Here is an 18,564-nt window from a genome sequence, read left to right on the forward strand (position 1 = left end):
GCCAGACATAAAAACCTGGACAGTTACTCCACTAATCCACAAAATAAGACTGTTACTAAAACCAGCATTCTAACCAACTAATACACTAATATGACTGTGACTAATCCAAGGGAAGCAAATTGTATTTGGTTTTAAAATTGACATACTAATCAGACACGACCGGTTGTGCTAATATATATATATATATTTTTATATACCCCTCCCCCCCCCCTTGTTTTACCAATTCTTATATCTTTAGCAAGTCACTATCGTCAGGTACAGTACCAAAAGATTGGAGAATAGCAGAGGTAGTGCGAATATTCAAAAAAGGAAAAAAGGAAAATCCCGCTAATTACAGACCCGTTAGTTTAACATCAATGGTGGGTAAACCATTTGAAGGATTTTTAAGGGATGGTATCCAGGAATATTTAGACCATCACCGTCTACTCAGTACTAACCAACATGGGTTCGTGAAAAATCGTTCATGCCAAACTAATCTACTAGGGTTCTAGGAAGAGGTTAGAAAAAACCTCGATAATGGAAATGCTGTAGATATGATTTTCCTAGATTTCGCTAAAGCATTTGATACTGTCCCACACAAGAGTTTGATTAATAAAATGGAGAACCTAGGATTGGGTGAAAATATCTGCAGATGGGTAGGGAATTGGCTACGTAATAGAGAACAAAGAATGGTGCGGTATCAGATACAAAACCTGTACTACGTGGAGTGCCCCAGGGTTCGGTTTTGGGGCCCATTCTGTTTAACATTTTTATTAACGATATTCGGATAGGGTTACTCAGCAATGTATCCATCTTTGCAGACGATACAAAACTTAGCAAAGTCATGAAATCATCAGAAGATGTCACCATGCTTCATAATGATCTTGCAATTCTAGATGAGTGGGCAAAAAAATAGAAGATGAGGTTCAATGTAGATAAATGTAAGGTTATGCACCTTGGGAGACACAACCAGTGTGCAAGTTACAACCTTAGCGGAGAGGAACTGGGTAATTCCATACTTGAAAAGGATCTTGGAGTCCAAATAGACAGCAAACTGGGATGTAGTGCCCATTGTAATGTAGCTACAAAAAAGGCCAACAAAATTCTGGCATGTATTAAGAGGGGAATGGAAACTAGGGTAATTATGCCACTGTATAAAGCATTGGTGAGACCTCACCTCGAGTACGGGGTGCAGTTCTGGGACCCACACTATAAAAAGGACATCATAGAATTAGAAAAAATCCAAAGGCGAGCAACAAAGCTTAGTAGGGGAATGGAAAATTTAAGCTAAGGGGAGAGATTAAGCAATTTGGGACTATTTACATTGGAAAAGAGACGTTTAAGGGGGGACATGCTCAACATGTACAAGTATATTAAGGGCCAATATAAGGAACTGTCACACACCCTCTTTTCTACTAGAAAGGAATCTAGGACACGAAGGCATGAGTATAGATTAGAAGAAAAAAGATTTCATTCAGCTAGTAGAAAGAATTTCTTTACGGTCAGAACAGTCAAACTCTGGAACTCTCTTCCCAGAGAGGTGGTAACGACTGGCTCATTAAATGCGTTCAAGGCAAAGTTGGACAAACACTTACTTGATAAAAACATCCATGGGTACAAATAAGAAATATAATCTGTCTGTAAAATATCAGAACCTACCAGTTTTATGATGTCCTTTTTATAGTGCGGTGCCCAGAATTGTTCTCCATATTCCAGATGTGGTCTAACCAAGGCTTTGTACAGTGGCATAATTACATTTCTGTTCCTAGTCTCCATGCCCCTTTTTATGCATGCCAGTATCCTGTTGGCCTAATTTGTTGCTATATGACATTGAACACTACATCCCAGTTTGTTATCTATTTGGACTCCTAGATCGTTTTCGGATGCTGGACGTGATCCCGACAGTTGGGATCCCGACAGTCATTTACCTGAGGTCAGGATCCTGACTGTCAAAACACAGACAGATGGGTGCCCAATGGCCACTGGCTATTCTCCCTCGTGGGGGTCCATGACCCCATAGAGGGAGAATGGAATAGGTGGCGAGCACAGCGAGCCCGCAAGGGCTTTGTCGTGCTCACCATGCTGTCTGAGTCCGTTCAGTCAGGATCCCGACGTCGGGCTAATGACTTTCGGGATCCCAACTGTCGGTACCCTACACCACACCCATCGTTTTCAAGTTCTGAATTACTTAGTGCCTCCCCGCTTAGGTTATAACTAGCACATTGGTTATGTTTCCCCAGGTGCATAACCTTGCATATATCCACATTGAACCTCATTTTCCACTTGTTTGCCCATTCATCTAGTTTATTAAGATCATTCTGAAGCGCAGGGACATCCTCAGTTGATCTAATTTCTCTGCTCAGTTTTGTGTCATCAGCAAAGATGGAAACATGTTAGGTGATTTATAGTCTGCTGTTCTGTCGCCTACATTTTGACAGGAGCCTAATCCTGCACATAATATACAAGTGCAGCACCCAGCTCCTATCACTGTAGAGAAGCTAGCATTTTGGTGTCACTCCTGTTATATCCAATTGTGGCACATACCAACCACACTTCACCTAGTTACAGCAGTGAGTAGAGGAGATATTAAGCTTACCTTTCAAATGTCATGGTTAGGGATCTGCTTGTGCTTAATGTTGACAGATTAAGTGGCAGACAGTGGGATACAGTTTATTGTCACTTGCACCTATTTGAAAAGTTAAGAAAAATGACTAAATAAGTAGTATAGTACAACATAATTTATTGCACAACCAAATTTTAAATTCTCTGTTAATTGAAATATGTTCAGAAGGTATTGAATAGAGAACAATAGCATTTAAAAATACAATCATTTAAACAAATATGTGCTACAAAGCCATGTGACAATAAATCAAAATAATCACTGAAACTAAAAAATAGTTTTGTGTTTAACTTATTATTGTACTAAAAGGAGGTATATTCTTAAATGAACTTGTTATTTTAATTTTCATGCTTTTTGATAATCTAATGTTTTAAAAAGTTCTCATGAACACTGGGTCATTTTCTCCCTGTTATATATCTCTTATGGTTCATTTCAGGCTGCAATAAAATGATGTAACATTTTGGAAAGAATACACAAACAAGTATCCCAGCACTGGAAGATATGATGGCAAATATCTCCACTGCCACCATGTGCTTTCCTTTGGTGCTTAGATAGGCTGGGATAAATGTGATCCAGACACTAGCAAACACTAGCATACTGAAACTGATCAACTTGGCTTCATTGAAAGTGTCAGGGAGATTCCTGGCTAGAAATGCAACAAGGAGGCTGATAGATGCCAACAGTCCCATATAGCCCAATACACATGCAAATAATACTTTAGAGCCTTCATTACATTCAATAATTATAGTTCCAATCTCTGCCACCATATTGAGTTCTTCAAAGGGAGCAGAACTACACAACCATATTAGGCACAAGAGTATCTGGACCATTGTACATGAAGGAACGATGTATTTAGGAATTCGTAGTCCAACAAGTCTTTTCATTTTGCTATCTGGATTTGTAGCACTGAAAACCATTATGACGGTGATCGTCTTGGCAAGTATTGCTGACAGACATAAGGAGAAGATAATTCCAAACACCACTTGACGTAGCATGCAAGTTAACATGTTGGGTCGGCCAATAAATACTAAGGAACACAGGAAACAAAACATAATGGAAACCAGAAGGAGATAACTAAGTTCTCGGTTGTTGGCTTTAACTATGGGGGTTTTATGTTTAATAATAAACAAACAAAGTACAGAGAACGTTAAAGTACAGCAAATGATTGATATAAAAGTCAAGGAAGAACCCAGCAGCTCATCATAAGAAAGAAATTGAATGGGTTTTGGCACACATTTTTCTTTTGATGAGTTCGGCCACTGATCTTCTTGACATCTTAGACATTCTGTGCCATCTGAGAAAAAGATAAAAAGATATATATATATTTTTTCTCTTCAAATCTTTTTATTTCATATGCAAAAAGACAAAACCGACAATGATATACGAACAATGATAATAATTACATACCGTATTTATCGGCGTATAACACGCACTTTTTTCCCCCTGAAAATAGAGGGAAAAGATGGGTGCGTGTTATACGCCGATATGCGTGCTATACGGCGGTAATTTCACCCGGCGGGTACCTGTAATGCCTGTAATGCCGGGTGTTGCTGTTATGCGCGTTGCTGTCATCCACGGGACGCCTACTAATCGCGCGTTCTCTGCTGCTGCTGCTGCTGCTCAGCGTCGGGTCCTCGCAGCAGCAGCACGCTTAAAACTCCTCCCTGTCATCCACGGGGCGCCTACTAATCGCGTGTTCTCTGCTGCTGCTGCTGCTGCTCACCGTCGGGTCCTCGCAGCAGCAGCACACTTAAAACTCCTCCCTGCACAGTGACTCCTTCCTCCCTGGCTACAGCAGCGTCATCAGCCTTCCCAAGCGCTGGCTGTAGCCTGGAGGAGGAGAAGGATTTCTGTGCTAACTGTGCTGCCCTGCTTCTGTTATTCAAGGTGGATTTTTTTTTTTCTTTTACAGATAATCAATTATGTTAATAAACACTGTAATAAAGTTTTTATTTAGAAATCCCCTGTTAAAATGAAGGTGCGTGTTATACGCCGGTGCGTGTTATACGCCGATAAATACGGTACATACATAAATACATATAATACAAAATAATAAAGATAAATAAGTAACGTAACTTAAAATTAAAAAATAAAGTAAAATACTGCGTTTGTTATTTGCCCTAAAGTAGTAAGGATGGAAGGGAGAAAGGCCTCTTTCTTCTATGTCGCATTGGATGACCTATCGGGAGCGGGGGTCGGTAATTTTTCATATCCCAGCCCATGCTGTCGGTTGTCTGGTGCTCAATGTGTGGGGAGGCCCATACAGTATTTTTCAACACACCCTGTACGTTACATTGTAATTTGTTTTTTGTTTGCTATGTACGGTGCTGCGGACACTTTGCGACGCCTTATAAAGAAACATACTACTACTACAGGGTTGATACTACATCGGCATCACAGGTCACACAACCGAGGTCCGTTGTTCGCGTTCTCTGTAATAATTTCCCTGTATATTTATGATTATATTTATAATTATATTCGGTTGGATATTTGCAGGTCACGTATTCACTAGTCCTATTCCATGCTGAGTGGAAATATCGAATAGAATAGTGTAAAATAAATACATAAATTATTACCTTCGTCTAAAAAAAAACAATCTACTTAGTGTATCTAATCATTCTACGTGGTATGCTGTGACAGGTGGCGGTTTCCCACTGCAATTATTGTGAATATAAATATATCTAATAAATTATTACTTATATTACTTATCTAATTTTATTTCTTGCGTGTTGCTAAAAGTGCTGTGCGATAATTATCCATGATCGTTAGTGTCCTGGTAAAAAGTTGAAGTTATCCAATAGTGCCAGATCTGATCAAATTTAATTAAAGTGTTACGACTAATATATAGAGACTTTTCCTGTCTAATGATGTAGTTGACTAGTAGCTTCCAACCATTAAAATCCGGGGCTTTATTAGACATCCATGCCCTCCCCACAATTACTTTCGCCAAAGAGCAAAGGCTGTTTATATATGTCCTTTCACCACCCATAATACCGTTGCCTATAATGCCTAGCAAACAATACTTGGCTGTTAAGGTCTCATTTGCAATCCCTGTGTCGGTAATAGTTTGTTTGACTCTATCCCAAAAGACTGCTACCAGTCGACATTCCCATAGAAGATGTATAAAAGTTCCAGGAAGATGGCCACACTTTGGGCAGAATGCCGAGGATCTTCCTGAAAATTTAAATTATGTGGTGGCAGATAAGTATGATCTGTGAAGTATAAAAAAGTTGCGTCTGTTGGACGCGGGGTGCATTTGTGGCCTTGGCCACAGACAGTTTTGCCGCCTTCCAGTCATCATCACTCAATGTACCCACGTCCACCTCCCATTTCTCCTTCAACCCCGTTTATCCGTCGTTGTATTTACTCTGGCCGATGTTTCTATATAACCTGGAGACTAGTTTTTGCTTATTACTAGCTTTCAGTATTGTTTTAATCGGGGATTCCCCTAATGAAGGAGGACTGTTAGGAAAATGTGCAGCCAGTACACTTCTCAGCTGGAGGTAGCGAAAGAAGTGTGTTTGGGGTAAATTAAACTCTGCCTTGAGTTGTAAAAAGGATTTAAGCCCCATTGAGTTATACATTTGTCGAAGGGTGGTGACAGTATAGGGATGCCATACTTTTTTTTACCTGCAGTGCTTTAAATTCGCTTTCTCCAATAAGTAGTCCTTGTCCACAAAGTCTACTTCCATGATTTGGTTTACTTCGTGCCAAATCTTAATGGCTTGGACCATTAAGGGGGATCTAGATGTGATTTATTGCCCTGTAAAATTCTGTGCATCGGGCTGTGACCTGATGTAGAGGAAATGACTAATGCATTAGCTGTGTCACAGCTGTATTCCTCTTGTATGAACCATGGTCTTAATTGTGTTAGCTGGGTGGCCAGGTAGTACCTTCTTATATCTGGCAGGGCTAGGCCCCCTTCTTCCCTTTCCCTCATTAAATTGTTTAGTTGCATTTTTGGGCGAGCACCGTTCCAGATAAACGAGGATAGTATGCTATTCAATTTTCTAAATAGTGATTTGGGTAAATAAATCGGTGATTGTTGGACCACATACAAGAATTTAGGAAGGACCGCCATCTTGACCAGGTTTATTCTGCCCGCTACTATTAATGGGAGTTTTTTCCATGACTTTATTTTTTCCCCCAGCCAGTCGAACAGGGGTTGAATGTTCAACTGAATGAAATCTTTTGGATCCCAGGACACAATAATACCTAGATATTTAAAGGTTAATGCCCATTGTAGCGGCAGGGGAGGAAATGGTAGATACTTCAATGGGGGACCAGCTGGGAAGATAATTGATTTTGTCCGATTGATTCTGAAGCCGGAGAAATCTCCAAAATTCTCAATCAGCTCCAGGACCACCGGTAGGGTCGTTGTTTATTCCGACAAGTATATTAAAAGGTCGTCGGCATATAATGAGACCGTGTCCCTGCATTCCCGAAGCTCGAATCCTGTAGGCTCTGGATATTGCCTCAGTAGACATGCTAATGGCTCTATCGCCAAGGCAAACAGAACAGGGGAGAGCGGGCACCCCTGCCTCGTCCCCCTGGCGAGACTGAATGAAGGAGAGGTCCATCTGTTTACTGAGATTCGTGCAGATGGTTAAGTATATAACAATTGGATCCATTTGATGAAATTTGGACCCAGCCCGAAAGCCTGTAGTACTGCCCATAAATAGGGCCATTCTACGGCATCGAACGCTTTAATTGCGTCCAAAGAAACCACAGCGGGTTTGTTCACTCCCCCCCTTACAGTCTGCAGATTGGTAAAGAGTCGACGAAGATTTATTGATGAAGCCTTCCCGGGCATAAAACCAGATTGATCTGGATGGACCAGGGTTAAAATATTATTAGAATACCATATTAAAAAAAACAATGTTCAAGATGAAACCTTGACAATACCACTGGTTCCTAAATCCAAAGCTGCTGGACATCTGGAATTGAGTACAGTCACCTATACACTTAGAACCTCTGGAATTTACTTAAATTAGTGGATGGATAACATCAATTAAAGTAATTCAACAGATTGTCTCTAAAATGTATAGTAGACTATTGCTGTTCTGACAAAGAGAGGGTTATATACTGTAATACTTAAGGGTACAACAACATAACTAAATGATAACATTAAAAACCCAGGTTTTATGTGTATGTTTTCTTAAGTAGGAATGTGTAGGAGAGACCAGGCGTATATTTGTGGTATTTTAGGGATATTTAATGTTTATCTTTACCTTAATACTTAAAATGCTTTACAGAGCATTAATGTGTTAGATGTAAATGTCTAACATAACTGTGTAGGTTCTATTACATGGACTGTGAGTACATGATTACCAAGTCTGGGGTTAATAAGCCTTCTTTGCCATGGTAGAAAAAGGAAGCACACCTATTGTGAGGAATCAAATCTACCAAACCATGTGAGTGTGTGTGTGTTTGTATGTGAGACAAAAGCAATAAGGAAGTTGTTAATGAGAGACAATATAGAGGTTCCTATCTTCTGTCTGGTAACCATCCAGTTAATAGGCAGCCTTCACTCTACATGTGAAGATTTATGTACAGTAGGTGGGCAAAGGGAACAATGGGAGAATTACCAGATTGTTCTAGATTACTGCATTACACAAATTTAAATTCTCAGTATAGCATGGGCTATGATGCCGACTGCCCAATGCCGATGCTTGATGTGCTGTGTCTTTTGTTTAGAGATTGAAGATTTTCTGCCTCACAGGTTCAAACAAAAGAGTTGGGGGAAGTACTGGGAAAGTTATCTATAGGAAGTCGATGCCACCAGTTCCTAATTTCTGTCTGGTAATCATCCAGTTAATGTCAGATCACTTGTAAGAGGCTAATAATTGGTGTTTATAAAATGTGTGCTATACCACTTTAACACCCCTAAATATCCCAGGATATTGCTTGGATGTGCAGTAATCCAGCATATTATGCAGTGGAAATGTTTGCAGCATTTTAACAAGGGTCTAACGTAGGGGCTTGAACATGGAATCAACCTGGCTTGCGGTGAAGGGTAAATGGGCAACCATTTGAGGATCTCATCTCCCAGTGCCGGTTCAGGAACAGCCTTCTATGACTTCACCTGCCCGACATTATGCTGAGTAGGGATGGAAATGTCCCTTTCAGGTCACAATCCAGGTCCCACCTGGGTTCGAGCTGGGTACAAAATCCCGGGTTACAATCCGGCTATGTGGTATAACAGCAGCATTAGTTTGCGAATCTGTCTCTCTTTACCTGGGGAGCAGCCTGGTAGGTACAGTATGTTGAGAGACACTGCTATTGCTACAGGATGTCTGCAGTAATTGGCTGCTTTAGAGAAAGTGGTACCGGTAATCTCAAGAAATGGCACCACTGACCTGTTCCTTTAACACACACACACGTACATATATATATATATATAAATATTTTACTGTTTATGATTATAGTTACATTATTTAATTAGCTTTGCTATTCTGATTTATACTGTATACTCTTTCTTGTATACTGTACTCTTTCACTTATCAGTGGATAATGATAATATTTTTTATTATGTCCTAAGGTAATATTTATCAGAGCTTGGAAATAAATAGAGTATCAACCAACTTCTAACAGGCTGTGCTTGAAAAATGCCAGGATCCGATAGGTTGGAATTGTATCTCTTGTCAAGCTTTGCTAACTCCCTCCCGCCGCCAAATCAGAGGGATGACTTGCAACCAAGACTTTTGCTAAACAGATTTGTCTTTTAGGTTTGCTTTGCTTGCAAAAACATGTTTGTCTATTCAATAATTGGTATTATGTTAAATTTTTTGAAACTCAAAGTTCACATGATGTTGATTACAGGCCACACAAACTTTAGGACATATAAATGGAATAATGTTATAATGTACATAAAATAGTTAAATAAAAAAATAATTATCTGTTTCATACCATTTGGGTTGAGGATCTCTCCATCAGAGCATGGAATACAATCAAAACAACAGATCTTTTTCCCTTGACCTGTGGATCTTCTAAAGCCTTTTGGGCAAGGTTTGCTGCAGACAGAGATCGGTGGCTGCAAGCAAGTCAACATGGTACAAAATTTAGTTAGGGAGAAATAAATCTGTACAACTAGAGAGCTGATGATTAGTTGTATGTATAGTTAATAGAATTCAATACAGCTGTAGGAATTGTTGCATGGTTTATGCTGTGCTTTGTAAACTGGATTGCTCATGCTGATGTGACTCCTGAAGACGTTGAGTATCTTTCTTCAATGTGTACTTTGATGTATTTCGATTAAATTCACAGCAATTTTTTTATCTGCATAAAAAAAGCTGGGGAGTGCTTCCTGATTTTTTCTATATTCATGGGCCATTTTGGTTCTGGATGACACCCCGGTATACTTTTTCGGATGTGAGTGCGATCTCTTTTTTGCTACATTACACTCCAAGTAAAAGGTCCAACGTAGTTTTATTTCCAGGTTTGAAGAAATATACACACATGGCCCGACAGCCGTTTCAACTACACAACACAGCTTTCCTCAAGGGCTGACGAAAACTGTGTTGTGCAGTTGAAATGGCTGTCAGGCCATGTGTGTATATTTATTCATGCCTTGAAATAAAACTACGTTGGACCTTTAACTTTGAGTGCGGTTCTGCTAATTCTCTTTTTGTAAAAGGGTGAGTGTGAAAATTTATACTGTATGGACTGTGCACCACAGCATGAATAAATATCACCATTACAGGTGATACACAGTGATGAGTAGTACACTCACTTCTATATGGCTGGTCCAGTAAATGCAGAGAATCAGTCACCAGGTCTGTGGCACGCAGTGGCTTTGTTGACAGTGGTACTTGTGTATTTTGGCGGCGCCCCCGATGTCCGTCGTACGACGAACGTATCGCATCGCATGCCATGTACCCGATGGCATGCGATGCGATGCGACGCGATTTTGACCCCTTATACGATCAAAAATCGTATAAGCACCCTAAAGGGTGCTTTTGAGCACCCTAATGGGTGCTTACAATGTTAAATGCACCCCCACGCCCTCCCCCCACTATAAACGTGAACCCGAAGCGTGGCGAGCGCAGCGAGCACGCGCGGGGTGGCGGTACGCGTCCTACGACCTTTTCATACCCCCACTATCCACGTCGGCATGGAGTTGAGAATAGAATAGTGTGGCGAGCGCAGCGAGCCACCGAGCCCGAAGCGTGGCGAGCACAGCGAGCCCCGCGAGGGGATGCGGATACCTTCACAGGTAAACGCGTCCCTTCGCGGGCTTCACAGGTATCCGCGTCCGCTCGCCACGCTTTGGGCTCGGTGGCTCGCTGCGCTTGCCACACTATTCTATTCTCAACTCCACGCCGACGTGGATAGTGGGGGTATGAAAAGGTCGTAGGACGCGTACCGCCGCCCCTCGCGGGCTCGCTGCGCTCGCCACGCTTCGGGTTCACATTTATAGTGGGGGGGTGGCGTGGGGGTGCATTTAACATTGTAAGCACCCATTAGGGTGCTTAACATTGTATAAGCACCCATTAGGGTGCTTATACAATGTTTAATCACATCGCATCACATCGTATGGCATTGTATGCCATGTACAATGGCATACAATTTCAAAATTGTATGCCATCGTGCACCGTCGTACGATATCGCGTCGCATCGCATACCATCGTATGCGTTATGGTATGCGATGCGATGGGCGCCGCCAAAATACACAAGTACCCTGACAGTAAAAGCTGTGGCCATGCTGTGATACTATACTCATTGTTCTAGTGAGTAACTACATATAGTAAATTTTCATATATCCACAGTATGTACCATTAATTGTTGGTTGATTGATTAAATTAATATAATTTAATTTAACTGTAAATTAGTATACAGTATTTTTATTTTATGTGGATCACAAAGATAATCTTTCTTATTTATTATGATAATCTTATCATTTATTACTCTATGAAAGGGTAAATTGTTCTATAACTCAAGCATTGGGTACTGTACATGTACAGTATAAAGAACTAATTGAAAAAAAAAAGAACAAAAACAAGTAGCCACAGTTAAAATCTCTTGAACCAGTTGCATTTTATTTAATTTAGTAAAAATTTGAATGATACCTTACCGTACTGTTTTTAAATGTAGCATAAGGTGGCCATACAGGTCCCGATGCGGGCTGTGCGATGTGTGCTTTGAGGTGCGCGCTCCCGCGGCACCTCATCACACAGTACACATACTTTTTGTACTTAGTTTTCATCACATTGTATCGCATTGCATACACAACGCATGCACAAGGCATGCAATGCGATGCGATGGATGCTAATTAAGCAGACAACGCACGCCCGCATCGGGACGTGTATGGGCGGCAATAGTCTGATTGCAAAATAGCCATGAAAATATGTGTTTATCTAACAAGCCAGTGCATAAGATGGATAATTCCCCGATGCTAATGTGATCAACAGATCAGTAATCAAAATGGTGATTGGCAGACATTGATGATCAGCCATCTGTTGTGGAATTCTAGCGTGTTAAAAACCTACAACCCAACAATCCAAACTTTTTCTTGGTTGGAATCATTAATTTGAGGATTTTCATCATGTTGGATGTCCCCGAATCCCCTACAAAGATATCGTGATAACTGGTAGAATTGCCTTGATCTCCCCTAATGTATGGGATCCATGACACTTACGTGACTGTGTCCATTCCAAATGATCTTTTCTTCCTCCAACTGTAGCTCTTGCCCTTTTGTGGCGCGTGCATCAAAGCTGCCAATGTGGACATACTGATTGCTGCCATTATTATATAGCTGCCAGTTAAGGATATCCATATACAGGGGTATATCTCCATTTTTATCAAAGAATACTTGTTCCCCTGCAGAATTGAGGAACTTAACTTTTTTAATGTAATGAAGTAGCTGAAAGAAATATATCACATTTTTTAAACCAATTTAAAATAACAACCATGGGGTGAAATTAATAAAATGGGAGTTGTATTGAAGAGGGAATGCTGCCCATAGCAACCCATCAGATTCTACTTCTTATTTATTTATCACTTTCTAGATAGGATAGAATCTGATTGGTTGCTATGGACAATATCCACTCTTCTATAGAACGCCCATCTAAATTTACCCCTGCGAGTTTGTGGATTTATATATCTCCCATAAACAGACTACTGCGGCAGACATTTCACTTGTTTCCAATATTCTAAGGCTCTTTGAAAAAGAGAGTCTAATAAATGAGTTTGATTGTTTCTCCAGGGGGGGGGGGGGTATAGGTCATCGGGTTGAGCAAACTTAGGTTAATTGGTCGACATGCTGAGGTCAACCGGGTTGTAAGGTCAAAACACGCATTCGCTTTATTAATTGTTTTATATGAATTAAAACTTGGGAAGTCCGGCACCATGGACGTTACTCCTCTCTGTTAATTTCTAGATGTGCATGTTTTCTCCATGGAATTTGGTAAGGGGCACTTTATGGATATTTCCCACTTAATATCTTACATGTGCAGCTAAGGACTGCTGCTTAGACATATTACAATTATAGAGAATTATAGCTTTCATTTCTGGATTCACATCCAGTTCAGAGTGAATAGCTGCTTAAGAAAACCTACTGTAAACCTATTTTCATATTCTCCTGTTGCACATAAAATGCTTCCTTGCAGGGTAGGACCGGCCCACAAGGGTACAGGGAAAACCCCAAATGGGCCTGACTGCCTGGGGGCATCACCTACTATAGGGATCAGGTGCCATACCGTGCATTTGAATGATACATTATACATACATACATTATACTACACAGGACTGTGGTGTACTTCCTTGGACAGAAGCCCTAATGTCTTCATATCAAAAAGGCATATTTTATTGTGCAGAAGTGACATATATGTTATACTGTACCTGCCAGTGTTGGTAACTGAAAATATTGGCACAGGTTCCATTGAGAAAGGGCCCTTTGCCTGGTATACAGGAATGCATTTCATGCAAAGCATGAGCAATGGCAAAAACTGCATTGTGAATTTTGTATGTGTATATGAATGTGTTCACATTATATACATTTGGATCAATACTTTCTAATTTCTCTTTCCCTGTGCACCAAGAGGTTTGGTCTTCAGAAGCATTTGAGAATGTATCATTTTTAAGAGCACCTGTTGGCCAAACACAACCAAAAGCATTTTGCCAAAATATTTTCATTAAAATGTCATCTGGATATCTAGATGGGTGAATGCTGTAAAGAAATTCTTTAAAACCAGGAATTTTTCCACTTGGAGGTGACAGACCCAGACTGCCATTTAAGGTGGTCAAAATGTCTTTTCTTGGGAAGTCGGAGGTGATGGACCAGCTGCCGCAGCCAAACCATACTTTATCTGTAATATTGTGAAACGATGCCTCCTCCATAAGGGGAATAAGGTTCTCCATGGTGGAATACACAACAATGGCTGTTGCTTTTGATGTCTTGATGACATCTATGATGCGCAAAACTGACTCCATAGAGCTGTATATAGGTAGAGTTTCAAGAAATGCAATGCAACCTCCATGCTTTTCAACTTCCTTGGTGAGTAATTGGGACCCGGATTTTCCCAACTCATTATCAGAGCTTATGATCCCCACCCAAGTCCAATTAAAGTGACTCACCAAATTTGCAATTTCTACAATTTCATAGTCATCATTAGGTATGGTTCTAAGGAATGATGGGAACTGTAACTTATCGCTGAGGATTGGATGTGCTGCAGCATAACTTATCTAATTAGAGAGAACAAAGAAACAACATCTGAAAATAACAACCATTATGAATTCACATTAAAATATATAGGGGAATATATAAAATCTTCTATACAGTGGAAAGGTGGGTAAATGTAGAAAAACAAATTCAGTTGTTTTGATCAGTGGCGTAGCTACATATGTGGCAGACCCTGCGGTGGCTTGGGGGAGCGGCGCCAGCAGGATCTGGGCTGAACTGACAGATGACCTAGGCAGCAGTGAGTGCTGTGCTGGTCCTGCTCCATGCATATTTAATGAGCGGGGACCTAGTGCAGTGTATATTTAATGAGTGGGTCCCCGCCCCATGCATATGCTCAGCACTCCCTGCAGCCTTGGTCGCCTGTCAACTCAGCCAGCGGTGCTCATAGTCAATCGCCTCGCCCCTTCTTGGGGGGCGCCAGAATTTTTTTGGCAGGGGGGAGAAAAAATTCTAGCTACGTCACTGGTTTTGATATTTTTTCCACATACATCAGTGTCTTTCACACAACCGCATTGTATATGCCACTTGCTATTTTGAGCACTGCACAAGTCTGACCCATGCATTTATTACTGAGTACCTTATGGGGCCTATAGATAATGACAGGAACTTGGCACTGATCGATCTAGCATAGCTCAGATTACTTAGCACAGATCGCTAAGCAAACAACGATGCACCAGGGACGTGTGCTGAACGATCTATCACTGCCGTGTTCTCAATAGAGGGAACATGGGCAATGGCTATGTATTTTAATCATGCTTGAAATATCTAGCCTGTTGATAGCGCCATGTGGGCCGCGCATCGTTATTGCTATGGGGCATATACACACTGCAATTTGTGCTTCATTTCTAAGCATTCTAGTCAGATCGCTTAGAAAATAGGCAAAAAAATACTCACATCATAACTTGTGCAGAACAGTTTTAACATGGTGGCAAATGGGCATTTGCATGTAAGCTAGGTATCTTAAATGCTTGTAGTGACACCAACTTTGCACTGGAAATATTGCAGAAGATTGCACACTTTAACACTGTGTGATTGTGTGTCTGATATCTTCTGAGCATTTATTACATTTCCTTTGTATCCTCAGAAAAACTATAATATAATATTTTTGTATAAATAGCTAAAAACACCATAATTCTTTTTAGGACAGGCATCCACTGAATAATGTAATGATTGGGCTTGGCTAAGAAATATCTGTATGCTCAAGTTAACCTTAAAGACCTGAATATACCGTATGTGTCAATGCCAATAACTTCAATGGCACATTCTAAAAAACAAAAATGAAATGTAAATTTTGTCTCCACTCTGCTGGCGTCATCTAACTCATGAGTGTAACCCATACACGAGACAAAGAGCGTGATTGTGGTGGTGCATTAAAACCTCGGGGAAGATTTATTAAGTCTGGTGAAGAGATAAAGTGGAAGATGACACCATCCAATCAGCTCCTAACAGTAAAGTTACAGGTTTTGTTTGAAAAATGACAGTTTGGAACGATTGGCTGCTGCGTTACCACCACTTTATCTCTTCATATATATCTATATTTCAAATAAATCAATATTGTACATACTACTTTACCACGTAGAGTGCTCTATATTTTCTTCAGCACATTTAACAGTTCGAAAGAAGCTGGTTTGGACTTAGTGCAAACCACATATTCTTGTCTTTCCAATTCTAGAGTGTTATACCAAACTTAAGAAATGTTACCATTGACAATCATTTAGCGTCCAACTATAAATTATCTAGTTTAAAAAAAATAGAATCTAATTGGTCAAGAAGGTTTGATCCATCTTTACTTTAATGGTTTCTTAAATCAGCAAGATCAACCTTAATCTGATGTTAATAGTAACTTACCTGTGGAAATCTGTACAGGCCAAGAATTCTGCCCATTGGTATTGAGGCCTTAGATGTCATGTCACCGACTATGGCCGCTGGCATGCCCTCTGTGTCACAACTGAAATTTGGCACTGTCTGTTCCTTCCCTGACAAAATCCACGATGTCCCCATCAATGATCGAACTTCATTGTAACAAGTATCATACAGTCTGGATCCCAGTGTGATATTTGGTAGAATATCCGGCGACCTGTTGATTTCCCTTATAGCGTACACCATAGCCAGGAGATAGCGGTAATACCTTATGTGAAATCTGTAAACAAGCAACACTAACATAATGAAAACTACAGTATAGCAATGCTTTATCTAACACTTTGAAAAGAAAAATATGCTTTGCTGGCAAAAAACTTCAACCCATCTGTGAAACATAAATAAATAGGTATATTCCAAACCAACACATAGGACCAGATGCACTAATCTTCAAAAGTGATAAAATGAAGAGTGACAAACAGCCAGCCAATCAGCTCCGACCTGACATGTCACAGAGTGTGTTTGAAAAATGTCAGGCAGGACCTGATTGGCTGGCTGTTCATCACTCTCCATTTTATCACTTTTGAAGCTTAGTGCATCTGGCCCCTAAACTGGTGGCTTTTCCCTATATATTTCTCAAAACAAGTTGTGGAAATGTTTTTTTTTTTTTATTAGTTAATGCACAGTTGTAAATGTGTCAAATACAGTAATAGCCTGTAGCTAGCAGGGTGTGCTGGGCATTACATTGCAACTGGTGCCGAATGCACAATCAGAATGCCCCCTTACTGTGGGTCTAGTAGAGTACTTGGGCACCAAAGCAGTGGCGGTATACTGAAGACTGGCAACATATGGATGTTGCAGGTTCTGAGGTGCCCGGTGTGTGTGTCTGGAAGAGCGAGCGGTATTGACTCACATTTTCAGCAGCGCGTGTTGCAGAAAAAAACTGTTGTGTAAGCAGCAGTGGGTCCTAGTACCTGCTAGCTCCCTAGTACCTGCTGCCGCCCTAGTACCTGCTGCCTCCCTAGTACATGCTGCCTCCCTAGTACCTGCTGGCTCCCTAGTACCTGCTGGCTCTCTAGTACCTGCTGGCTCCCTAGTACCTGCTGGCTCCCTAGTACCTGCTGGATCCCTAGTACCTGCTGCCTGACTAGTACCTGCTGGCTCCCTAGTACCTGCTGGCTCCCTAGTACCTTCTGCCTCCCTAGTACCTGCGGCCTCCTTAGTACCTTCTGCCTCCCTAGTACCTGCTGGCTCCCTAGTACCTGCTGCATCCCTAGTACCTGCTGGCTCCCTAGTACCTGCTGCCTCCCTAGTAACTGCTGGCTCCCTAGTACCTGCGGCCTCCCTAGTACCTGCTGCCTCCCTAGTACCTGCTGCCTCCCTAGTACCTGCGGCCTCCCTAGTACCTGCTAGCTCCCTAGTACCTGCTGGCTCCCTATTACCTGCTGCCTTCCTAGTACCTGCTGGCTCCCTAGTAAATGCTGGCTCCCTAGTACCTGCTGGCTCCCTAGTACCTGCTGCCTCCCTAGTACCTGCTGGCTCCCTCGTACCTGCTGGCTCCCTAGTACCTGCAGCCTCCCTAGTACCTGCTGGCTCCATAGTACCTGCTGGCTCCCTAGTACCTTCTGGCTCCCAAGTACCTGCTGGCTCCCTAGTACATGCTGGCTCCCTAGTACCTGCTGGCTCCCTAGTACCTTCTGCCTCCCTAGTACCTGCGGCCTCCCTAGTACCTACTGCCTCCCTAGTACCTGCTGGCTCCCTAGTACCTGCTGGCTCCCTAGTACATGCTGGCTCCCTAGTACATGCTGGCTCCCTAGTACATGCTGGCTCCCTAGTACCTGCTGCCTCCCTAGTACCTGCGGCCTCCCTAGTACCTTCTGCCTCCCTAGTACCTGCTGGCTCCCTAGTACCTGCTGGCTCCCTAGTACATGCTGGCTCCCTAGTACATGCTGGCTCCCTAGTACCTGCTGCCTCCCTAGTACCTGCTGGCTCTTTAGTACATGCTGGCTCCCTAGTATCTGCTGGCTCCCTAGCACCTGCTGGCTCCCTAGTACCTGCTGTCTCCCTAGTAAATGCTGGCTCCCTAGTACCTGCTGCCTCCCAATTGCCTGCTGGATACCTAGTACCTGCTGTCTCCCTAGTACCTGCTGGCTCCCTAGTACCTGCTGCCTCCCTAGTACCTGCTGGCTCCCTAGTACCTGCTGCCTCCCTAGTACCTGCTAGCTCCCTAGTACCTGCTGCCTCCCTAGTACCTGCTGGCTCCCTAGTACATGCTGGCTCCCTCGTACATGCTGGCTCCCTAGCACCGGCTGGCTCCCTAGTACATGCTGGCTCCCTAGTACCTGCTGGCTCCCTAGTACCTGCTGTCTCCCTAGTAAATGCTGGCTCCCTAGAACCTGCAAGCTCCCTAGTACCTGCTGCCTCCCTA

At 42.0% G+C, this 18,564-nt stretch overlaps 1 protein-coding gene across 1 annotated transcript; it reads right to left on the reverse strand.

The window, feature by feature from the left end:
- Positions 1-2,994: 2,994 nt before the first annotated feature.
- On the reverse strand, positions 2,995-16,385 carry LOC146050630 (extracellular calcium-sensing receptor-like). Its single transcript, XM_083167727.1, has 5 exons — positions 16,128-16,385; positions 13,439-14,281; positions 12,237-12,461; positions 9,509-9,632; positions 2,995-3,893 (listed from the first exon to the last, which is right to left on the reverse strand). Exons 1-5 carry the CDS (start codon positions 16,383-16,385, stop codon positions 2,995-2,997), a joined length of 2,349 nt encoding a protein of 782 aa, XP_083023853.1.
- Positions 16,386-18,564: the final 2,179 nt, after the last annotated feature.

This window comes from Crinia signifera, chromosome 12 (assembly GCF_055691185.1).
Source record: "Crinia signifera chromosome 12, ASM5569118v1, whole genome shotgun sequence".
In the NCBI taxonomy this organism is placed as follows: domain Eukaryota; kingdom Metazoa; phylum Chordata; class Amphibia; order Anura; family Myobatrachidae; genus Crinia; species Crinia signifera.

What these genes read in the sequence shown, in the direction of transcription:
- LOC146050630 (XM_083167727.1), bottom strand. Translation starts at nt 16,385, where the DNA reads ATGGTGTACGCTATAAGGGAAATCAACAGGTCGCCGGATATTCTACCA. An exon ending in GCCTGTACAGATTTCCACAG is followed by an intron (nt 14,282 to 16,127) that starts GTAAGTTACTAT and finishes CTCTCTAATTAG; the next exon opens with ATAAGTTATGCTGCAGCACA. An exon ending in AGAGATCCTCAACCCAAATG is followed by an intron (nt 3,894 to 9,508) that starts GTATGAAACAGA and finishes TCTTTTTCTCAG; the next exon opens with ATGGCACAGAATGTCTAAGA.